This window comes from Lacerta agilis, chromosome 10 (genome assembly GCF_009819535.1).
Source record: "Lacerta agilis isolate rLacAgi1 chromosome 10, rLacAgi1.pri, whole genome shotgun sequence".
NCBI lineage: Eukaryota > Metazoa > Chordata > Lepidosauria > Squamata > Lacertidae > Lacerta > Lacerta agilis.
The window spans coordinates 53,746,710-53,772,002 of record NC_046321.1 but is presented as its reverse complement, the minus strand read 5'-3'; the positions used below and the strand labels follow the sequence as shown (position 1 = coordinate 53,772,002).

General features: G+C 43.3%; 1 protein-coding gene across 2 annotated transcripts in view; it reads left to right on the top strand.

Moving 5' to 3' along the window:
• The window catches only part of TSPAN12 (tetraspanin 12), an 89,277-nt gene that overhangs the window by 36,512 nt on the left and 27,472 nt on the right, over positions 1 to 25,293 (top strand). For both annotated transcript variants that reach the window (XM_033161987.1, XM_033161986.1), the window contains exons 3-4: positions 6,758 to 6,840; positions 9,024 to 9,159. In XM_033161987.1, coding sequence (XP_033017878.1) covers positions 6,758 to 6,840; positions 9,024 to 9,159 — 219 coding nt within the window. The remainder of the gene's footprint in view (positions 1 to 6,757; positions 6,841 to 9,023; positions 9,160 to 25,293) is intronic.

Genomic DNA, 25,293 nt, shown 5'->3' with positions numbered 1-25,293 from the left:
GAGGTACCACTTTAGCTAATAGGGCCTCCCGCTGCCGCTGCACAGTTTCTGTTCTCATCCTGAAGCAAAGCGCTTAACCCGAGGTACTATTTCTGGGTTAGCGGAGTCTGTAACCTGAAGCGTTTGTAACCTGAAGTGTCTGTAACCCAAGGTACCACTGTACAGCAATGTGATAACAGATTAGTTAATTAAAATCAATGCCCCCAAACAATTCTGTAACAGCAACGCACCCAGAAAGTGTGCTTTCCATCACAGTTATTCCTATGGCAGTCTTTACCTTGGAGCGAAAACAGATGAACTGATGACAGTTAAGCAACTCTGTGGTCATGTCAGAGAGAAATGACATTTTAGTCATAGTGAAGGGATCAAACTCCTGTAGGTGAGCTAGTTCCCTTCATTTTATATACCAGTGTGCAGCTCCTACTTTTTTTCATGCTGTTGCTTTAACCTCACTTTCCAAAAGCGGTGGAATAGTAAGATAATGCAGTCCCAACACGAAAAGCAATATTACTGGGGAAATTCCTGCTGCTCAGTATGCTCACAGATTATATTGTGCAGAGAAGCATGCCACGAAAAATATTTTGCTAGAGCTTACCAAAATGCTGTTGGTTGTAGAAAAAAGGAAGAATGTTATCTCCTTTCTCTCTCTCTGTTTATATTTTTTTTAAAAAAATGTTTTGTTGAAAGAAAGGAAGCAGAAAGAAAGGATGGAAGGAAAAGGGGCGGGGCAGAGAGAGATTACTAGACTGGCGCCATTGCTAAGAAGAAGAAAAGGGAACTTTAGAAAGGAGAATTTTAGAAAAGAGAAGAAGGGGATTCATGCAGCAAAGCAGACATGTATACAATACAATTGTCACACACTTGGGAGCCCACAAAGAAGAATTACATCAATGGAAAAAGAGGATGGAAGAGAAAACCAATCTGCATAAAGCATGCCTATGCAAATTCAAGAAATAATTACCAAAATTTGAATACAATATACTGTATATTCTGGCGTATAAGACTACTTTTTAATCCAGGAAAATCTTCTCAAAGGTCGGGGGTCGTCTTATACGCCGGGTGGAGAATCTGCAGTCGAGTATATCTCAAACTCTATATTTCAACTGGAAAAGTTGGGGGTCATCTTATACGCCCAGTCGTCTTATATGCCGGAAAATATGGTATATCGAAATAACATACCCTCCAACATTTCTCTGATGAAAATAGGGACGTCCCATTCCACAACAACAACACCATCAACAACACCCTGCCTATCTAACTTGGTTACCCCAGCCACTCTTGGCAGCTTCCAACATATATAATAAATGCAATAAAACATTAAACATTAAAAAAAAACCTTCCCTCTACAGAGCTGCCTTAAGATGGCTCAGGGTCAGATACCCATTCAATATTTATCTGGTGAAAATAGGAACCTCCTACCATACCCTCCAGGGACGCGGGTGGCGCTGTGTTCTAAACCACTGAGCCTAGGGCTTTGGTGGTTCGAATCCCCATGACAGGGTGAGCTCCCGTTGCTCGGTCCCAGCTCCTGCCCACCTAGCAGTTTGAAAGCACGTCAAAGTGCAAGTAGATAAATAGGTACCGCTCTGGTGGGAAGGTAAACGGCGTTTCTGTGTGCTGCTCTGGTTTGCCAGAAGCTGCTTAGTCATGCTGGCCACATGACCCAGAAGCTGTCTGCGGACAAACGCCGGCTCCCTCGGCTTATAGAGCGAGATGAGCGCCGCAACCCCAGAGTCGTTCGCGACTGGACCTAATGGACAGGGGTACCTTTACCTTTACCATACCCTCCAACATTTTTCCAGTGAAAATAGAGACATACTAAGGAAAAGCGGGACATTCCAGGATCAAATCAGAAGCTGGGTCGGCTTTTGTAAATTGGGGGCTGTCCCTGGAAAATAGGGACACTTGGAGGGTCTGATATAATGTGACAAGATGAGCTATGGGTCTGCCAGGCATGCCAACTCTAGGGGGAGGAGGTGTCTTCAGCCCCCTCAATATTTGCTTGAAGGGGGCCCAGCCCCCCCCCCCGCAATGTTGAGAGGGGCCCAGTGCAATGTTGCAGAAGGCTGCACCGACTTGCATGATGTTGGGAGATGTGATGTCGCATGATTTGCGCCACCCCCCAATCTTAGGGGCAACCCGGAGCCTCTGGTGCCTGCTCAGCCTGTTTTCTGGGTGCTAACTGTTGATGGGCAGCTTCAAGAGCCCTGCTCTGCCTTCTTATGGTTCCTGATCTTTAAAATGGACTTGGTCTGGACATCCCTTCCCATAGAGGACACCTTCAGATAAGCAAGTACTGTATTAAATCAGTCAGAATGAATACAATCAACCAACCGTTAAGCAAAATACTAAAAAATATATAGTACAAAATCCGGAGAACCAATTATTAAGGGAAGGATGTAAAATCTGCATTTTTTAAATTTTTAATCCTCATCCCTGTATATATATATACAGTGGTACCTCGGGTTGTGGACAAGATCCGTTCTGGGGTGCCATTCACAACCCCGAAAAGTCCGCAACCCGAGCGGCGATATTGTGCTTCTGCACATGCGCAGACCGCATGGGGCGAAACCCAGAAGTGTTTACTTCCGGGTTTGCCACATTTGTAACCTGCGCCGTTTGCAACCCGCAGTGAATGCAACACGACTGTTATTTTAAAAAAAACGCCCCACTTTCTAAGGCACCAAACAAATAATACAAAGGCCAAATAAAACAAAACTCTTTAAAACAACAACAAAAATGCATGCCGAAGGAATCACCACCAGAATGAGTTTCTTCTATACTGTATAAAGTTCTCCACAGGAATATTTCCGCTGAATTGAGAACATTCTTCCCTTAATTTAACAGTTTTGGAATAAGCGAATTAGATTCTGTAAAGCCATTTAGGAGGCTGTTATGATTGAGAGTATTTTAACATTTGTATGTTTTCAAGTAAAGTTTTAACGTTTGCATGTATGGTTGTAAAAATTTCTTGGTCTTTTTGTTTTATCTTTTTGTAAACCACTTCAAGGTTTTTGTTGTTTTTTATTTGTTTTTTTTTAACCAATGTGTATACATTTTCTGAAAGAAAAAAAGAAAAAGCCCTTTTCAAGTATTTGACATGTGGGCATGTGCAAAGAGGCTGGGATCAGAAGTCCCACCACCAATAGGTGCCAACTTCAATAAAACATTGTGGGGGCCCAGGTAAGCCCTACCCCCATAATCGATCACAAGACATGCACATCATTTGGATGGTCCCTCAAATGTTTTATTGGGGGTCTTTTGGCCCTTAGGAGTTGGCTCCTATGCCCGCCATCGCTCTCCATGAGTTGGAGGCCAAACGCAGGGGTCGTACCTAGGGTTTGGCTAGATCTTCTGCCCCACAAGCACTGATCACAGTATCTAGTGATTGATAGAACATGTGCGGCCCAAAAGCTAACTTGTCGTGTATATCGATCGCCTCCCCCAGGAGACAAAACAAGGTTTCACTGGCGCTGTGAAAGGGTGAAGAGAGGCTACACCTTCATGCCTGTTTGCACTGTCATTCCAGGGGCTTGTGCCCATTTTTGTGCCAAGGAAGGAAGAAAAGGCTGGGAGAAAAAAGTGGACGAGGAATCTTGATGTGGGATGAACGCCTTGCCTACGCCCCGGCGTGTGCTTGTCAATTTTGTAGCTGGAACTCCGCTGCACGACAAGGGTGCATGGTTCTAGTTGCAGCTGTTCCTTTGCTCCTCTGACATTCCTGCCTCAAATATATACAGGCTTCTTCTGTCTTCCGCGTAGCTGCTTGTGGTGTAGCCTGCTGCCGAATGCAATTAATAGTTGCTCGTCCAGCAACTCAATGTCACCCCTTTGTTTTCCTTTGCTTTTGGAGGGAACAGAGAATAAAAATCACGCTGCGCTGCTTGAGATAGCAGAGCTGTTTCTTAATCGATGGCGTCGTCAACGCCATTAGAAGCTACACCTAGAAATCTTTTGTGCTGTTGTCATAGTTTGATGCTGTTAACTACTCAGCGAGAGAGGCCAGATAAAACCAATAGGTCTGTGTTTATTTTTCCTTAAAGCAAAGTTGGGGGTGGTTTAAGGGGGGCTAAAGAGATATCGATGAAACTTGCGGATTTTATTTCCATAGATTTTATTTTGATAAAAGGAGATTCTAGTTTTCAATAGGCAGATCACGTCAAGCACCCAGGCTTCTCCAAAGAGATCTCCAAATCCCCCCCCCAAATCCCTTGCACTTTGGGTCATCTTTTGGTTTCCGCCAGATCCCGAGTCCAGGTTCTGTGCTTTCTGAAGAGAGCTGGGTCACTGGTGGGTTCATATAGTGAATAATGGCTGTTTACATGGAAGGGCCGGTGTGGACTTGTTGACCCCACAGCCTCAGAATAGTAGTGTAGATTGCCCCCCCCCCCGAATCTAGTAATAAGAATTAGGCTATTTCCCAGTCACCGTTACATGCGCAATGTGCAAACAAACTGCCACGAGCCTATGTAGATCTATCATGTTGCATTGTTGCAATCCCATAGCTGTTCAGGAAAATCATGGAGCTATGCCAAGACTCCCTCTCCAGTGTGAATCAGGCTCCTCCCGATAATTAACGCTTACAGAATTCATGAGTAATCAGGATCTGATTTAAGGCCTAATTAAGAGCATGAATATTATGGTTAGAGTTGGAGACAGGACAGGGAAATGTCTGATCCTGCACGTTTCTTTGGATTCTTAAATGTGGGTGCAGGACCCACAGTGTTAAGATCTGCATATATTATATGCACTTCTTTGGGTAGGGGGAGAAGGGTTGCAGAGAAGCATTGAAAACACTTAGCAATAGCAACCCTCAGTTGCTTCCATTCTTTATCTAAGATCAGGCTACTCTTTTGAGGCTATATCTGTGTTCCAATTCTGAAGGAGGTTAATTTTGTAAACTGCCCTGTGATCATCGGGTGAAGGGCTGTATGTAAATTTAATGACCAATAATAATAGCAAATGGGGTAATCGCAAATAATAGCAAATGGGGTAATCGCTTTCCTTCAGGCCTCCCTAAATGGAGATTATGAAAGCTCAGTTTGATCCTCTTCCAGAATGGGTGTATTTATATGGTCCTTTTTTTGTGGCTCGAAATTAAAAATGTCATGGCCGCATCCTTAGTTACTACTTCAGCAGTGTTAGAAACTGAGATATGAAAGCTAGGAGCTAAATAGCACCTGCAACCTAGGTCAGTGTTTTTCAACCACTGTTCCGTGGCACACTAGTGTGCCGCGAGATGTTGCCTGGTGTGCCGTGGGAAAAATTGTGTTTATTTGATTCCTATTCAAGAGAATTACTTTATATATAGTCAATATAGGCACAGAGTTATTTTTTTAACATTTTCTAATGGTGGTGTGCCTCGTGATTTTTTTCATAAAACAAGTGTGCCCTTGCCAAAAAAGGTTGAAAAACACTGACCTAGGTTATGGGCGCAACAACGGAATGTCTAGGTGCGCTTTTTTATAACAAGAATACAAAGCTGAAAATGAATGAACTGCAGCTAAGATATTATGTTAGTTTTTCACATGGTCTAGTCCTTCCCCTGCCCGCCCTCCTAATATTCTTCAGAGGGTCTCTTCTCCGGTCTTTGGAGAGTAGCTGGAAGCAGGGAGGCAGAAAAAGGTCCTCCTTTCCTTCCACTCTGCAGTTTTAATCTGAAATTTCAGGCGTGGTACTGCCCCCAGAGCTCAGAAACTGCTCGCGCTAATGAAATTCCCTGCCGCAAAACGCGCCTAGAACAATGGGAGTTTCGAACACTGTATTTCAGTATTGTGCTTGTGCATGTTTATATATTTTCTTTCTACCAAGTTGAGTACTGTATATTCTGGCATATAAGACTACTTTTTAATCCAGGAAAATCTTCTCAAAAGTTGGGGGTCGTCTTATATGCCAGGTGGAGAATCTGCGGTCAAGTATATCTCAAACTCTATATTTCAACTGGAAAAGTTGGGGGTCGTCTTATACGCCCAGTCGTCTTATACGCCGGAAAATACGGTACTTTAAGTCCTTTCAGCCACAAGACTGCTATGCTCAGCAAGGGGTTGGATTTGGGGACTTCCAAGGCCCCTTCAAATTCTGAAATTCTATGATTTTTAAATCACGTATAGTTTAAAATATGAAATCTTAAGTTACTTTCACTTTTCCTGATTGCCCACGTTTGATAACCAAACTGTGAGTGTTCAGAAGTTGGCAAAACCTTTTCAACAGCTGGAATTGATCCTATTACACTCTATCATCTTAACCTAGTTCAGGTCTCGTATTATTCATTCAGCTTCAATCACACAAGTGGCTTTCCCCATACATGCCAGCTTGAGTGAGGATTTCTCCCCTCCCCTGAGTAATCCGATAATTATACACCTAGTGGTCTCTCAAAGCCAGTAGTCTGAAGGAAAACGTATCACGGCACCTTGTGGATTTCACTTACGAAATCTCTGCTGGAGTTATTAATCTTACAACAAGCAGAAAATAAAACCTCAAAGCTTACGGGGTCCCTGAGGCGCGCAGTTTTGGGAAGAGCAGCCAGTTCGGAAACGGCCCCATTGAGAAACTCGCTCTTCCAAAGTATTAGTAAATTGGAAAGGAGCAGATTGCCGTGTTTAGAGAAGTAATACTTCAGCAACGCATCTGCTGACAGCACTAAGTTTGGGGGGGGGAATGTTCCGTGCAACAGTGCCCCCACTGCCTGTAATGCTGTTTTAATAATTGAGTTTGCTCTAGATTGTGTTTGCTAAATAAAATCCCTGTTTTATTTCAGTTGATGTCCGTCACTGTGTTGGCTGTTTCTGCCTGGATAAGGGACTACTTGAATAATGTTCTCACTTTAACTGCAGAAACAAGGTAGGCTTGTCAGGTCAGCTAAACCATGGTTGCCTGCATGTAGCTAGACTGACAAGGAGGGAAGTGCGAATGCTCGGGGGGGGGGGGGGTTGAGGTCCCACTCAGCTTCTGAAAGGGGCTTTGGTATTTTGCATAATTTATCTGAGATGCTGTTAAAAAAACAAAACCCGCTGCTGGAATAATCCTGGTTAAGGCCACGTTTGCACCATACACTTAATGCACCATTGCAGTCAAACCTCGGTTCCTGAACGGTTCCATTTTGGAACGTTTCAGCTCCCAAACGCCGAAAACCCCAAAGTGAATGCTCTGGTTTCTGAACATTTTTCGGAAGCCGAATGTCCAACGCGGCTTCCGCGTGAGTGCCAAAGTCGAAAAATGTAACATCCCTATTCTTGCACCAACAATCATTGCTTGAGCCTCTCCACGCAACCCTATTCCAAATTGCTGAAAGCTCCTGTTCACTTGTTTGCGTTTTATTTCTTTGTACTCTGTTTCAACGGAAGACTCATAGCCCAGCAAAAATGAATCAATGTAAGAATTACAACGCAAATGCACATCCTAATAGAAAGTAATTGATATAAGGAAAGCAATACAGATTCCATATTCAAATCTAAACAATACTTTTGATGCTAATTCTGCATTTTAAGTAGCATAATTCAACAAAATCAGAGCAGGATTCAATTTCACCCTCTTCTTTCCTCTGTGTGCCCCCCAAATTGGCTCTGAAACAGCACACGAGGGGAGAAGAGGAAGGATTGTTCCACCTAGCACATGGGTAGGCAAACTAAGGCCTGGGGGCCGGATCCAGCCCAATCGCCTTCTAAATCCGGCCCGTGGACGGTCCGGGAATCAGTGTGTTTTTACATGAGTAGAATGTGTCCTTTTATTTAAAATGCATCTCTGGGTTATTTGTGGGGCCTGCCTGGTGTTTCTACATGAACAGAATGTGTGCTTTTATTTAAAATGCATCTCTGGGTTATTTGTGGGGCATAGGAATTCGTTCTTTAAAAAATAAATAAAAAATACAGTCCGGCCCCCCACAAGGTCTGAGGGACAGTGGACCGGCCCCCTGCTGAAAAAGTTTGCTGACCCCTGATCTAGGAGGCTGAACAGATTGCACTGATGGAATGATTGACATAGGACCATGTTGAATTCCTCACTGGTGTATCTCTAAGCAATGCACATAAATGGGCAAAGCGTTTTAAACCACAAAAAGGAACCATATACAAAACACCAAAATGCATCAAGATAGGACACCAAATGCAAAAGTAAATATCGTCATGAAAATATCTTCAATAATAATAATAATAATAATACAGTTCTTATTCCAAGAGTTCTCAAACAAATGCCTTTCTGCAGCTTGAAGGTGGCAGTCCTCTGTTTGTAAACTCACAGCCTATGGTATTCAGAGATATACTGCCTCCAACATAGAGGTTCCACTTCTCTATCACGGTTAGTTGTTGAGATATTGATCTTCCCCAAAAAGGGAAACCTCTCCTTCTTCCCCAGAAGGGAGAAGCCATTGAGGGATAGCAGTTTCAGAAGCAAAAGGCACAGAGCTTTTTTTTTTTTTTTTAAAGCACCTTCAAATCTTCCCTGAAGGATAAAATAGGGACAATAATTTATACAGGTTCCAGAAAACGGGGGCTGTCCCTTGAGCACTGATTCCATGGCTGTTTATTACTCTGCCTCTTGTGAGATCTCAATATAGTCTAGGGCAGCCTCAGTTCGTTCATTCATTGTCCGTAAAGTACACAGCAAAATGAGTTATTTCAAAACTAAGAAATTGAATAATTCTTAGCTTCTAAAAGCTGTTAGGCCATTTCCATCTAGATTCAAAGGGCACAACTGCCTCTTAATAGGACACTCCTAGTAGTAGTAGTAGTAGTAGTAGTAGTAGTAGTAGCAGCAGCAGTAGTAATAAAAATAAATTTTATTTATACCCCACCCTCCCCGGCCGAGACTGGGCTCAGGGCAGCTAACGCCAAATATATAATACATTAAAAACACAAAATCAAACGATTAGTTAAAAATACAATTCGAATCACATTTAAAATCAAATTAATTAGGTGGGTAAGACTAATGGTTTCTGCATTTCTTGATCAGAAGATTACCATTTTCTAAAATGAGCCATGGTTCTGTTCTGTTAGCATGATCCTGTTGTTGTTTTTATTTGCTTTCAGGGTAGAGGAAGCTGTTCTTTCCACTTACTTTCCAGTTGTCCACCCAGTCATGATCGCCGTCTGCTGTTTCCTTATCATTGTTGGAATGTTGGGCTATTGCGGAACAGTGAAAAGGAACCTTCTGCTCCTCGTGTGGGTAAGAGTCTTCTGCTTTCCCGTGCCATTCCGTCGTCGTTGCAAGAAGAACATCTCTTAATATCCCATTGCCACTCTTTCTTCTTTGGTGATCACTCGTAGCCAAGTAAGTTTGTCTTCCATGAACACGGTCTTAACAGTGAGTCCATGAGTGGCTGCGGAGGCCAATTCTGGATCCACACGTCCTTCCACAGTGGGGACATAGGTTTCCAGGCGGGAGTTGATCACGGTGAGGGTTTGCCAAGCGCGCCTTCCGCTTAGCACGTTTCTCCCTTTCATCCTGAGTTTGAGCGTCTTGAGAGCCAGTGTGGTGTAGTGGTTAAGAGTGGTAGACTCATAATCTGGGGAACTGGGTTCGTGTCTCCACTCCTCCACATGCAGCTGCTGGGTGACCTTGGGCTAGTCACACTTCTCTGAAGTCTCTCAGCCCCACTCACCTCACAGAGTGTTTGTTGTGGGGGAGGAAGGGAAAGGAGAATGTTAGCCTCTTTGAGACTCCTTCGGGTAGTGAAAAGCGGGATATCAAATCCAAACTCCTCCTCCTCCTCCTCCTCCTCCTCCTCCTCCTCCTCCTCCTCCTCCTCTTCTTCTTCTTCTTCTTCAAAGCCCATGACACCTTTGGTAACGGCTGTTCTCCAATTGGAGCGCTCGCAGGCCAGTGTTTCCCAGTTGTCTCTGTTTACACTACATTTTTGTAGACAATCCCACAGTGATTGGTATTGAGGATTGGAGTGATCATTCTGTGATATTATGGCAGTGGTCAAAGCTGTATCGTAACTTTTGAATAAATGTATTTATTTATTTTTAAAAATGGCTTTGGAAAAAAAGAAGAGGGCTGCTGAAGGTATTTTGGTCACCCATAGTCTTGGAAGCTGGTAGAAATGGACAACTTTCTTCTCTGCTCTGGGACCAAGTCTTGTTCAACTTTCCAGCCTGCTTTGGAGCATCCTGCGTTTAGATACAGTTCTGCGTGAGACAAAGCTTGTGGAAACAAATGAAGCCTTTGCCAGTGGAATATAGATAAAGAGCTTGAGGAATGCCTAGCTTTGCTTGAATGGTAGAACTTAGGCTCTTATTTACAAAGCTCCGAAACTGGTTCAGTCTTAACTTCATGAGTGGGACTGAACCAGCATTATTAGAAAAGAGTGCTGCAGTTTCAACACAATTCTGTATACTGGTCTGCTCCAAAGTAAGTCCTGTTGAATTTGGTGGGGCTTACTTCTGAGCAATGCATGAATTGCACTGTAATTCCCCATTTACCTGGAAGTAAGCTCCATTGAGTTCAGTGGCACTTACTCCCAGGTAACTGTGTACAGAGTTGCAGCCTTAGTGCAGTCCACAATCTGGACATTACAGTTGAGATAAGGCTGTGTACCAGGCAACATTCCACTGTAAGTTGTCCTTAACAGGCAGATGCCTGGGAATGGGAAAGAATCTGAATTATTTGGTTCTCGCCACCCCAGACTTCTAAAACAAGCTCTTAAATCACTTGAGTGTCTTAAAACGTTTAACCCATTATCGTTTTTTTTCTTTTTAAATCTCAGATGAATGTTCTTCTTATCACCATTTTTTTTTTTTAAATGCAGTGTGTTCAAATAACAAAATGATTTAAAACTGGGTCCTAATCCTTTCTTTCTTTGTTTATTTAAAATGCCAGTGGGGAAGCAGAATCAGTTACTGCTCTTTAACACAATCTGGAAGTAAACACATGTACTCGGTGTAGAGCAATCAAACTCCACTAAATCAAGCCTAGACAGTTCTAGAGCTCTTAACCTACAATATTTCACTCTGGGGAGCCTGAGAACCAGCTCTTTCTGGCTCAACTGATAAGCAAAAAATAAATGATCTTTTCCTAAGTACACTGTAGTTCTTGACTAATTGCTAAATAAGCCGTTTACCGTGGTATTGCAGAGATGTGCAGGTGCGACTCAATAGTTAATTCATCACTCTAATAAGGAACAACAACAACACCCCACAACAGCTCGACAGAAAAAAGCTTTCGTAAAACCAGATGAAGTGCAGAATAAAGAAACATGGTGTGAAATATTAAGTCTTTTCAATCTTTCCCTGTTTTTCATTCTGAGACTTCTCAAGGATTGAAGTAATCACACACATTAATTTGAATGCATCCCAAAGCTAAATTAATTTAAATATATATATTTTAAGAATTATTTAAGCCCAGAAGTGTCTTTAAAGGACAGTGTACTGTAGAGGGATGTTCCTACTATTTTATTTTATTTTATTTTATTTTATTTTATTTTATTTTATTTTATTTTATTTTATTTTATTTTATTTTATTTTATTTTATTTTATTTTATTTTATTTTATTTTATATGTTTACTGCCGTGTAAGTTAAAGGTAAAGGACCCCTGGACGGTTAAGTCCAATCAAAGGCGACTATGGGATTGCGGCGCTTATCTTGCTTTCAGGGCGAGGGAGCCGGCGTTTTTCCACAGAAAGATTTCCGGATCACGTGGCCAGCGTGACTAAACCACTTCTGATGCAACAGGACACTGTGACGAGTGCCAGAGTGCATGGAAACGCCGTTTACCTTCCCGCTGCAGCGGTACCGATTTATCTACTTGCACTGGCGTGCTTTCGAACTGCTAGGTTGGCAGGAGCTGGGACAGAGCAATGGGAGCGCACCTCACTGTACGGATTCGAACTGCCGACCTTCTGATTGGCGAGCCCAAGAGGCTCAGTGGTTTAGACCACAGCGCCCCATACCTGTACTTTATAAGGCACGAAACCACCAGGGCATGAGTAGGTGGAGCTGAAGTGGAGTTCCACACTTGGGATGGCAATGCATAAAAAGCAGTCTCACATGTTGCCAACCCCGCAATGGCCCATGCAAGAGAGGCACAACCATCAGTCTTAAAGAACAGGGTGGTTTGCATAAGTTGCACTGTTCAGAAAGGAGCCGTCTGGACCCAGAATGGATGGAGTTACCTACTTGGGGAAGAGGATGGGATTAACCTCCCTCCCAGTCATGTGTCCAAGTGCATCTCTTCACTTCTTGGTCTGGGATTATAGCACGTCCTTTGAACGCAGCAGATCACAGACTCTATTCCTGCCATCTCTATTTCTCATTAAAAAGGCATTGGGTTTTGTGCGATGTGAAAGCTCTCTCTCTCTCTACCTGAAACCTTGTAGAGCAGCAGCCAATTCAAGGTTAGATTCCTGAACCCTGGTCAGGGCCCTCTTTAGCATATGCGGCGCCGGGGTTCAAAAATTCAACCAGTGACCCCCCAATTTTTTAAAGGGGGGGAGCAGGTCAAAGTTGTTGAGCTTTTAAGAAGGGGGACATGAAAAAGCAAAAAACGGCTGCGATGCCTGCGTCTTTTCATTTCTGCAATCATGCTAAAATGAAAGACACCGCTAGGGGGCAGCGCCGGGTGCGTTGATTGTTGAATGACCCATCGAACGCAATCACCCGTAGGTCTAAGCTTAGGCGGCTTCAGCGGCGGGCGCCCTACAGAATTTGGCGCCCAGGTGCAGCGCACCCCTAGGTAAAGACGGCCCTGTCACAAAGGCAGGGGCTACATAGGAAAGGAGGAATAATTGAAAATAATCTTCCCACTTCCTCCATTGGTGTTTGGCACGAAGGCAACCCTGTTCATTGCAAGCCTTCTGGACCCATCTCAGTGCCTGCTCACACACTTCCCAACCCTGACAAGCATTGTGTAAACTGAGAGTGAAACCAGAGCATTCTTCTTCTTCTTCTTCTTCTTCTTCTTCTTCCAGAAGAGGAATGTTTTTGCCCGGCACCTAGAGATACGTAATGAAGGCAGATTGGAACCTGCCCATTATGTTTGCTCGCTATATGTGTTTATTGAAGACAAATTACATCTAAATTTTGTTTGAGAAGTACACGTTCAATTTTATTTGTCAGGGAGTCTTGGAAACAAACGAGCGTGGTTAATTAGAAAGAAGATTTATTGCAAAAAACAAAACAAAAGAGTTCACGGAGCGGTGAATGCTGCCGTCCGTCCATCCATCGGTGAAGATGTTCCTACTGAGGAGGCTTCTTCCGGCGAAACCAAAAGCAGCCCAGCCTCCTCTTGTGCCGTGATCTGTCCTGAAGGCTGCCTATTCGACGAGAGCGGGGGCTATGGGGGGTCAGCCCTCTCCCCATCCTCATTGCCAGACACGGAACTTCCATGTTCGTTCTACCTCTCCGAGCTGCGACTGATACATGTCTCTGTAATTTGAACTCCACTGGTTTCCAGTCGACATTCCCGAGGGTTGGGGGCAGGACTCCTGATTCTACTCATCTAGTTCTGCGTTTAACCCCCTCTTCCTGACTGCCTTCTCCCTCTGCCTGCACTTCTTCCCTGGGAGCCGGTGTATTCATGACACAATTCCTTCAATTGTAGCGTCCTTCAATTTCTTAGAGTTAAAAGTTACCAAACAGTCTCCAGGCTGTTTCTTAGCCTTAGCTGATTTAGACCGGACCCTGAATCAACATGAAATTAGAAGGAGCGGTTTTGTCCTCTCCCTGTCTTTTTTGCTTCCCCCACCCCCAATGCACATTTCTAGCTTCAGCAACAAAAATTCCCCAACTTTCTCTTCATGAAATGACTTCTCTAGTTGCCTTTTAAAAGAAATGCCTTCTATTTCCCTACTCATTTTCTCTTCTTTAAGCAGGCTTCATATCCATGTGCTCCTTCTTTTCATCCGAAGACTAATTAGTTTGAAAGGTAGATAAAACTTGATTCCTCCCACTTCACATTCCTTCATTTAGCTTCATTTTCTCTTGGCTTTTCCAGTTAAGTATTTTTAATTTTCTTGATTTTCTTTTACATCTCCATCTTGGTATTTTTCTGAGTTTTCAGTTTAAATTTTGCTTGGCTAAACTCTTTTTTGGGGGGACTTTCTCAAGGTCCACCATATGTCTACAATTTACTGTCCCTGTGTTATTAGGATTAAGTCTTCTTTGATTTTCTATTTTCCTTCGGTTTCCTTTTAATTTAAAATTCAATACCTCTGCTAACACTTTTTAGGGACAAATACCTGATTAAGATATATGTGTACAGTGTTTGAAATCAACCACAGCAGAGATCACAGGTGAAAATTACCTGTGTCCCTTTTTAAAGTTGTAAATGATGAATTTCAGCAGAGGGAAATCCCTTCATTTACTCTAAATTAAAAAAACCAACCCCAATAGTTTTGAAAAGCAATCTAACCTACCGTAATCTGGTTTGTTGCCTTTTCAAACCTGTTTCATCTTCCCCAGCCTCCCTCCCCTAATCCCTCTGCCCATTAGCTCCTTCAGCTCTGACCAGTAAGAGGGCTAAAACCAGTACTATAGCCAGGGACAGGCTCACTCACTGGAATGTGGCTCGCTCTTTCCACCTCTTGTTGGTCATAAGAACACATTAAAAAGTCCCTTGCGGCATTAATACAGTGGGTGCAAATGTCTTTATTTTCTTTTTCTTTTTTAAAATAATTTTTATTAAGTTTTGCAATTTTATGTTCATCACAATAACATTGTCTCAAACAAAAAAAGAAATACAGTTCCCTGACACACACACACACACACACACACACACCCCACGGCTTCCCTCAACTTCCTCTTCTGGTTTGTTACGCAATAACATCTCCTGCTTATTTTCATGCCTTACATTCTTCCAATTGAATATTTTATATTCTTATCCTTTTTCTTTTCGCTCCTCCGTAATTATTTTTAAATTACATCTAATATTTTACTATTTTCCCATTATTACAGCTTACTCTCTATCTTTGTTTTGTTGATTTTAAGTGTTTACTCAAACCCTGCTGGTGAGTTCACTTCTTTACAATGTTTCTGTAGATACAACATAAATACATGTAGTTCCCAATCTTTTTTAAAGCCTCTATATTGTCCTTATCTCTCAGTTTTCCAGTTAGCTTCGCAGTTTCAGCATACTCCATCAGGTTTTTTTTTGTTTGTTTTTTGGTCATTCTACTTTAGTTGGTATCTTATTGTCTTTCCATTTTGGGGGCTAGTAATATCCTAGCCGCTGTTGTGGCATACACGAATAATTTCTTCTGATCTTTTGGCAAGCCTTGACCTGTAATGCCTAGTAGAAAAGCTTCTGGCCTCTTAACAAAAGTTATCTTAAACATTCTTTTCATTTCATTATAAATTATTTCCCAGAAAGTTTTGATTATTTTACAGTTCCACCACATATGAAAAAACGTGCCTTCTTTTTCTTTACATTTCCAAGTCGGTTCAAATGAGGAAAGGTGTTCACATCCCTGTCTCGTGGCAGGACAGTTTTAAACAAAGATGTGCTCTCCTAAGCCCACATTCCTAGCATGTTCACATTGTTGTCTGAGCGGCGTCTAAGCTAGCTTGTCCACAGAATGGACGGTGGCAGGATCACCAAGAAAGAAGGTGCTATTTCTATATTGATCTTGGTAAGAGAGTTGGACTGAAGAGGAGGTGAAAGTTAAAGGATGGAAGGGATAAGATAGGAATCCAGAAATTTTTATTTAGGAATAAAGGGAAGCTCCAGGTCTGTGTCCTCTTCCCACCTGTGAAAGTTCATGGGCTTATTGATAGCCACTTTGAGAACATAGCATTGAACTAACACGCAGAATGCAAGGGAGTTGATTTTTCTATAAAAAATTCAAATTCAAATAGAGCTGCTTACCACCTTGAAATCCAGGTTGCTTTAAGGTTTCTTTCTCAGAGTGGGGACAAGGGCGCAAGATGAAGCTACAAAGTGCATTTCGTAATAATAATAATAATAATAATAATAATAATAATAATAATAATAATAATGTTTATTTAATAGGAAACCTGTATTGTCCCCGAAGAAAGCCTTCCCAAAAGTGCATTGAGCATCTTGCTATAAGGACGTTTACATGTTTTATGAAACTCAAATCTTCCTGTTCTGTTTTGAAGCTTTGAGGCTGATGGTACCTTCATTTCCTCACAAAACGCTACCATGTAGTAAAATCTAAACCAAGTGGAAGCGTTTGGGTTTAATGCAAGATGTAAATCTAAACTGAGAGGTGACATGTTTAGCCTCTCTAATAGCACTGGAACCCGGCTACAAGAAGGCCATAATTTATTATCTGCAGCTGCCTGCATATGGTCACTTGACAGCAATCTAAACGGAAATGTTAAAAATGAGGAGGCTTCCCTTTGGCTTAAACTAAAGTTGGGTCCATCTGTATAAATTGTATACATTAATTGCAGAAACCTATTAGTTGAGAGCTGGAGGGTCCTGTTAAGGATGAAGAAAGCAATGCTCAAGAAAGATGCCTTGCCTAGCCTGAATAGTTCCTGAGAGAGCTAGCTGATATTCTGCATTTGGCCTTGTGCAACTAAGCGGCTAAGCAACAGATCTCCTACCCACCCCCCACCCCCCGAGAAGCTATGCAGTTCAATAAATAGCTCCAATGGCTATTTTGTGATATGAGGTTCTAGTGATGTAGCTTCTGTGGGAACATTTAAAAGTGTTCCTTGAGTAAATTTAGCCTTTCGCCCTATTGAACTGATTCCGGCGTGCACAGTATGTGCTAAGATGAACCACAAATGCTGCAGAATGATTTTCCTAGCATGAGTCTTGTTCATTTTCAGTATGTGCCAAGCCGGTACACTGGAATAAGGTTTAAATTGCTGGCCGTATGATAAAACCAAATTTTTCATTTCCATAATGCTAAGTGTCCTGAGCCAGCTGTGAATTAACTCCAGTGTTGCTGCAGAAATAGGACTACGGCACCGAACCAAGATTTTATAGTTCTCTTTTTCAAAAAGCAGGCCTGAAAAATAAAAGCCAGTAGAGCTAGGTAGATAATGGTGGTCATTCTCCCTTTACAGGAACAATAGATCTGTCTTTTATATTGCTTATTTCCTCTTAACTAGACTTTCCAGTGTTTTACCTAATAGAATTGCAGTCAGTAATTCCAGTAAGAGACGACTTAAGAAGCAGCAATGGATAAAAAGATGCTATCAGTTTCAGGTAGTTCAGGCTTCAATGAATTGTTAAGCTTCCATTTAATTCAATGAGACTTTGAGCACAGATCGCCTATCAGTTTGGCTCTTTGCCAAATAATCTGGTTTCCTCTTTGGTGAACGCTATATATACAGAGATTCTGGTTCTTAAATACTGTACTTAGTTTTGTATTAGGTGGCTGGGGCATTCTGGTTGGAGGAAAACACTTGCCCATCATAAAGTTAAGATGTTTGCAGGAAGAATTTCAGCACGGAATTTTTCTGTCATCCGATCCATTTGTAATGTATTTCGTTTCTGTAGCTTTAGGGGGGTCGTTTTTATTTTGAGATAAAATTCAAATTCTCCTGCTTCTCCTCCTCCGTATCATCTACACGTTTGCAAATAATCTCTCGGTATGTGAAAGATCTCTTAAATATTCCATTTCAGCTTGACATCAAAAACACATGGGTGCCTGATATCACTTTCTAAAAAGCTAGCCATGCAATCTTATACATGCCTATCTGGAAATGATTTCTTGTTTCCAGTAGTGCTTTCTGCCAGGAAAGTAGGGTGCCGTCTCAGGGACAGTTCAGAGAGGCAGGGAGATCTCACGACTAGATGGGCAAGGCTTCAGGCAGGATTTCTGTCCCTCTCATAAAGACGTCCACTAATTTTTAATTGATAAAGACAGCAGAAACACCAAAATACCTTGAAAAACTCCCATTTTTCCTCTCGGAGGTCAAGGAAGCAGTGAAGCTGGTCTGTATAGTTAGATGAGGAACAGCCAACTTCTATGGCATGGAGAAGATGGCAGATCCATCAGAAAATAAGAAGAGGCTACTGGTTCAGGCCAATGGCCCATCTAGTCCAGCATCTTGTTCTCACAGTTTCCTCTGGGGAACCAGTAAGCATGATTTGAGCGCAAGAGCCCTCTCCCCTCCTGCGGTTCCCAGCAGCTGGTGCTCATAAACATTGCTGCCTCCAGCTACAGAGGCATAGCCTAGCTCCATCCCAGCCATGACACCACCACAGATAGGCTCCTAAAAGTTGTCAGAAATGGGCTTCTTACTTTGCACAGGGCTTGCACTGAACTGCAGATGGGACATCACCTGCTTGTGGCCACAGGGCAAGGGATTTCAAATGCTGTGGCTGCCCTTTCCAAGTTGGCAGGATTTCCCAGGGGCCTCTGCACTATTGCAAAGGAATCTGTTTCAACCTCTGAGACCATTGTTTACTATGTGCATGGGAAGTAACTCCTTGCCCATCAAGGAATCCCTTGGACTCACCTGGCATCCGATGTTCTTGAGATCTTTCCTCCTAGCCAGCCTGGGAAGATGGGAATAAGAGGAGGACCACAATTGCAACAGGGGTGACCACTCCAGGTGCGGCTCACAGACCATCTGGCCATCTCTTGATTAGATCACATCGATATATCTGGATGAATTAGCAGGGAGAAGTCCTGAAGCTAAACACCAGGAGCAGCTCACTGGGTGACGTGGAGCCTCACAGCCGCCTCCAAGGAGTGCAGTCGCTTCTGTTTGCCAGGGAAGAGGGAAGAGCGAAGCAACAGCAAGAATGGGGCTGCACAAACACACCAGCAGGAGCTCTGCATTATCTCAGCTGGTATCCAACACAGCTCCAACTCTGTGACTCCGTTGCTGGGAGGTTATTGCTCAACTCGACTTACAAGCCGCTGCTGCTAAATACAGTTAATTAACAAATTATCTAAGCACCAGCTGATCTAGCACACAGCCTCAACCCATTTGGTTGAAGTCTGTTGTGTCCATAGCTGATCTGAGCTCCTATAGTTCCCTCATTTCCTCTCACAATAAAATTCTCTGTAGTCCATGAGCCAGTGTGGACGCAGGTAGCGCTGTGGTCTAAACCACTGCGCCTATTGGGCTTGCCGATCAGAAGGTCAGCAGTTTGAATCCCCATGATGGAGTGAGCTCCCATTGCTCTGTCCCAGCTCCTGCCAACCTAGCAGCTTAACCCACCAGGGGTCCTTTACCCTTTACCGTAACTTTTTTTTCAACGGGGTGGACTGAATATTGACCACAGTTCACTGCTGGAAGACTAGTTAATTTCAGGTGGACCCATTGGAACTTGGTGGGAAAAAGTCACGGGTGGCTATTTTGGCTACACATGGCTTTGTTACCAGCGAATAGGACATGGGAACAGAAAAACTTGTAGGAAAAGTTGGACACATTAAATGCTTAATAACTTTCAGATCTATATTGGTCTCTTGCTGAAAAGCCAACATGGGGTTGGGTTCGACTTTAGTCATATACAGAATAGACCCATTGAAATTAATGAACATGACTAATTTAGGTCCTTTAATTTCATTGGGTCTACTCTGATCAAAACTTAGGTGGATACAACCCATTGCATCTTGCAGTGTGAACTAACAAAGGTATTGTGATACAAGCTTGTGGATTGGAATCCACATCCTAAGAACCCATGGTCAATGTCGTCTAAAGAGGGACCATAGTTTCTGACAATTAATTTTTAACCTTTCTTCAATTCCAGGTACATGAGTCTATGACTCATCCATGGTTTGAAAAATGTGTTCTTCACATGCTCAGGGGCACTTTTTATTGCAGTTACACAAACTACAGGGCCAAGCCTTGGCTCAGATGCAGCCTTGAATATGCCAAGATTGTAAGAAGTAATTTCCACAAATGTCTACTGCCTCTTGAAATTCTTTTATCATCTTAGTTAGCCAATAAAAACAAACTATGTCATTATTTGACAAAAATACGACCGTGAAGCTGGTGGAATTTTTAAAAAAAGAAGAAGTAAGAAAATAGGCTTTTGTTACAGCCAACCGAAGCATGGGCCAGAATTATTGCTTTCCTGTGGATTTGTATCTATATAACAAAGAAAATCTGTTAGGAATATATCTCTGAGCTGACGGCACAAATCTCTTTACTAATAGCTTTTATCGGGAAAATGGCAGAAAAATAAATATTGTTTGGCAGATAAGCACTGGAAGGCTCTCACTGCACGGCCAAATGATTTGTATTTTAACATTTGCTTAACACAGTCATGCATGGTGCAATGAATCTATAAACTGGCTTGTCCCTCTCTACGTAAGCCAGACCAAAATGTGTAAGGTCTTAGTTTAACAATGATTAAGTTCCTTTATGGCCAAATAAAGTTGTGCAGATAGAACCAAACAGGTCGTGGCAGCTGATAAGATTCCCAGATTTGGTAGCAGAAGATGAATAGCTAGCATTCGTGACCTGTAGCTGAACTGGCGTTTCGTGCCATTTTAACTCCTAGAATACTTCCCCCCCCCCCCCATCACTTTCTAACATGGATGCAACTTTTTCAGTTTGTCCATTAACACACCCACACACAGACCTTGGACTGGGTTTGGCCCTCTGAAGTAGCTCATACATCAAAAGTACAAATAAGTCATAGTAGCTGGAAATTTGTGGTTGCAGACTCTCCAAGTGCCCCTATTTTCCAGTAAAAAAATAATAATAAAAAAATCCTTCCAGTGTCACCTTAGAGACCAACTAAGTTTATTCTTGGTATGAGCTTTCGTGTGCGTGCACACTTCTTCAGGTACACAGTGACAGTCCTGAATTTACAGAAGCCATCTTGGTTTCTGATTTGATCCCGGACTGTCCCACTTTTCCTTAGGACATCCCTATTTCCATTGGGAAAATGTTGAAGAGTATGGAGTTATCCAACCCCTGAGCCAAGGAGAAAAGTAACTGCACAATCATAGGGAAGGTTTTTTTTTAATGTTTATTGTTTTGTTATGGTTTTATATGTTTTGGGGGCCGCCCAGAGTGTCTGGGACAACCCAGCCCAGTCAGAAGGGTGGGGTAATTAATAATAATAATAATAATAATAATAATAATAATAATAATTGAATAGGAGGTCCCTATTTTCATTGGTTGCAGTCTGAAGGCATCAGTGCTGAGTTCTGCATGTATTGGGGGAAGACTCTTCCCTCTTCTGAAAGAACCCACACAACATCATCCACATAAGAGGAATTTTCTTGACGCTCAAACCTGTGCCTCTAAATTGCCCTTTTGAATTTTCCTCCCTCTGCTGGCTCTTCTGGGGTGAGCCTCCTCTCTTTCCTCCTCCTTCCATACGATACATATAAGTCCATATAATGTGCATTGGTTGCACAAGCAAACAAATGGAGTTTGCTACCAAAAGCAACAACTGTACGTTGCTTTGTTGCTAAGGCTGGCTCCTCTCTCTCTCCCTCTCTCTCCCCCTCTCTCTCTCTCTCTCCCTCCCTCGCTCCCTCCCTCTTCCCAGTTACTTCTCTCAATAGCTTCAGCCTTTAATCTCTCCTTTTCACTTTCAAGGCCTTCCCCTGGCCTCTTACTTGAGGCTGCAGAAGGACTGTGAGCGTTGGTTTTGTCCATTTGGCATCATAACGCAGACCTGAAAGTTGCAGGTCCTTTTCAATCGTGTACGTTCAAGAGGCTTCCTCCATAATTGCAAGAACTTGAAAGGCCACTTTCTCACAATGAAAATGAGTTTCACAAGATTTCAACCCTGTCTCTTAAGACTAGAGCTCAGTCGCCATCGAACGAAGCTGATTGGCAGGAGTTTGGGAGTAGCCAGAAGCACCACTTAACACTCTGTGTAATTTAACTTAAGAAATTCGCTGCTGCAAGATATAGTGATGGCCGGTTGCTTAGATGGCCTTAAAGGTGGATTATACAAATTCAATAGTTGCTAGTCATCATGGGGTAAAAGGTAAAGGTAAAGGGACCCCTGACCATTACCGGTAGGTCCAGTCGTGTCCGACTCTGGGTTTGCGGCTCTCATCTCGCGTTAATGGCCGAGGGAGCCGATGTACAGCTTCTGGGTCATGTGGCCAGCATGACAAAGCTGCTTTTGGCGAACCAGAGCAGCACACAGAAACACTGTTTACCTTCCTGCCGGAGTGGTACCTATTTATCTACTTGCACTTTGACGTGCTTTCGAACTGCTAGGTTGGCAGGAGCTGGGACTGAGCAACGGGAGCTCACCCCGTCGCGGGGATTCGAACCACCGACCTTCATGATAAGCAAGCCCTAGGCTCTGTGGTTTAACCCACAGCGCCACCCGCGTCCCCAGTCATCATGGGGAGTGGAGCCTAAATGGAGCCTTGTGATTCAGAGATAACATGTCTCTGCTAAGGAGCAACAACAGCAGAGAGCAATTGCCTTCATGTCCTGCTTGTGGATTTCCCTGAGGTGATTGTATTGCCATTGTGTAAAACCCTGATCCATCAGGGCTACTATGTTTGCAGCGTGTGACCTAGTCACCCAGGTAACTCTCAGTTCCATGGCAAAATTATGTGATAGTTTGCGGTGAGTGGCTGTCAGATACGACACTCACAAGCTATAAGCCATCCTGTTTATGGGGATCATCCATGGATCTGCATCGCATCGCATGGGCCAGCCATGGGTGGTGCTGTCTAATAATAATAATAATAATAATAATAATAATAATAATAGTAGTAGTAGTACCATGCCCATCTGACTGGGTTGTCCCATCTACTCTGGGCGGCACCCAACAAATATAAAAGCATAAGAAACATTTAAAACTTCCCTATACAGGGCTGCCTTCAGATGTCTTCTAAAAGTCAGATAAGTGGTACCTCGGTTTAAGAACAGTCCAGTTTAAGAACGATTTGGTTTACAAACTCCGCAAAACCAGAAATAGTGTTTTGGTTTGAGAACTTTACCTCGGTCTAAGAATGGAATCCGAATGGTGGAAGGGCACCGGCGGCGGGAGGCATCATTAGGGAAAGCGCGCCTCGGTTTAAGAACAGTTTCGGTTTAAGAATGGACTTCCGGAACGGATTAAGTTCATAAACCGAGGTACCACTGTAGTTGTTTATTTCCTTGACATCTGATGGGACGGTGTTCCACAGGGCGGGCGCCACTACTGAGATGGCCCTTTGTCTGGTTCCCTGTAACTTCACTTCTTGCCCTGAGAGAAACGCCAGAAGGACCTCGGAGCTGGATCTCAGTGTCCGGGCTGAACGATGGAGGTAGTGATGCTCCTTCAGGTAAAGAAGAACCACATCATTTTGACTCCTAGCACTACAGTTTCTCACATGTTGCCTTCGAGCGGAGGAAGTAAGGCAGAACCTCTTCCCCCTAATATTTACCTTAATCTCCTGGAGTGCTTTGGCCATCTACACCAGGGGTCAGCAACCTTTTTCAGCCATGGGCCGGTCCACTGTCCCTCAGACCATGTGGTGGGCCGGACTATATTTTGGGGGAGGAAATGAACGAATTCCTATGCCCCACAAATAACCCAGAGATGCATTTTAAATAAAAGGACACATTCTACTCATGTAAAAACACGCTGATTCCCGGACCGTCCGGGAGCCAGATTGAGAAGGCAATTGGGCCGCATCCGGCCCATGGGCCTTAGGTTGCCTACCCCTGATCTACACTTTAGGTATTATGGGGTGTTGGTGCCTGGCATGAAGGAATGCAGTCGCCACCTAAGTACAAAATTAAGAGCCCACCAGCTGCTCCATTACCTTGTACAAATATTGACACTGGACTTTGATTGCTTGCTACATGGGAGTGTTTCAGTATATCACTCAATAACCAATCAGTATGAGCAGAAAAATATATATAAACAACCGACAGAGATTTAGCGTTAAGGTCTGCGGAGAACCAGGCGTGACAGAGACTGGGATTCATCCCTGCTGGATTACTGGCTTTTCATCAGCTTTTTTTGTATCTCAGGGTGGTCAGCGCCAAATGTTTTGGCAAGGAGAGTATGCGCGGTCCTCTTTCAAAATGTACAGCGACAGCACTTTAAATACTTATATGGTTCCTTTTGCTTTCTTTGCAATCTCGCTCTGCAGAGTCCCGCATCTTGGGAGGTGTTTAACACTCCAGCTCAGAATAAAGCATGTAGTTCTAGCATATGGCTAGAGTCTGCACATTCAGTTTTAAGATATATTTCCCCCCCATTTGCTGCCTCTTCTATCTAGCTTTGAAAACACTGAAAAATCTCTGAGGGGAAAAAGACGCACAAGGGGCATTTTTGTTATCTTGCTTTCAGACCAAAATTGAACAATTGAAGGTTTTTAACAAGTTTAATATCAGCCAGCCAGTTTCACACTCTGCTGTTACCACTGTAAGTATGACACTGGCTCAGTGCTTCTATTACCTTAGCCATAGTTAAGTGTCAACTATGGTATGTTGCATTGCCTGTGTTTTAAAGAAACATAGTTTGCTGAATCAAGTCTCGCCCCAGGAAAGCATGTATAGAGAAACACAAGCAAACCTGCTGTGTGACAGTGGAACAGATTCCCACGAGAGGTGGTGGACTCTCCTTCCTTAGAGGTTTTTAAGCAGAGGTTGGATGGACACCTGTCATGTATGATTTAGTTGAGATTCCTGCATTGCAGGGAGTTGGACTACATGACCCTTGGGATCTCTTCCAACCTCACAATTGTGTGATACTGTGTTTCTGTGGTTTCCTCAGTGCTAATGCAATGCTAAACCATGGCTTTTTAAAAAGACTGGCGAACTCTTCCTTCAGTTGAGTTTAATGCTGGCTTTTCCTTCCTCCCTTGCTGTGGCCTAAGTTGCTGTGGCCAATCTTACCCACAGCCTAGCAGACCTCTTTGTCCGCCCCCCCCCCGCTACTTCTTCTCCATTCTTGCTCCCTGTCAGGCTTCAGGGAATAGGCTTCCTTCGCGCGTGCCCCCTCTTTGGCAGTAGATAAGCAGAACAAAGGAAAGGAGTCTTTTTGCCAGTTAGAAACTTTAATGCTCACAGCAAGAGAACAAAATCCATTTTCTAGGAATGGCGGTGCTCCCAATTAAGGGTTCCACCCACTTCCTCCCTAGTCACTCACGCCACTAGTCACTACTGCGTCTTGTACCCTGAGCTCATAACCACTGTGCTTTCTGTTCCGCCACCTTATCAGTTCTTCTTGACCTTGGGCTGAGTGGATGAATGCGTTCCAGAGACAGTGAATCTGTTAACCCTCTCTCTCCCAGTGTTTCTTCTCCTAGCTGTCCCCGTTCCAGTATTTCCCAGCTTCTGCCTTCTGAATTATGCCCCTCTGCAAACCACTGTTCCAAATCTATAGTGTCCTCCTGTTCTTGGGGAGATTCAGGATCCTAATCGGGGAGGGGGAGGCTCCCACCATTCCTCCTCAGTGCAGCCCTCCTCAGCACAGTCCCTGACATCCCTTCCCTAAATGTG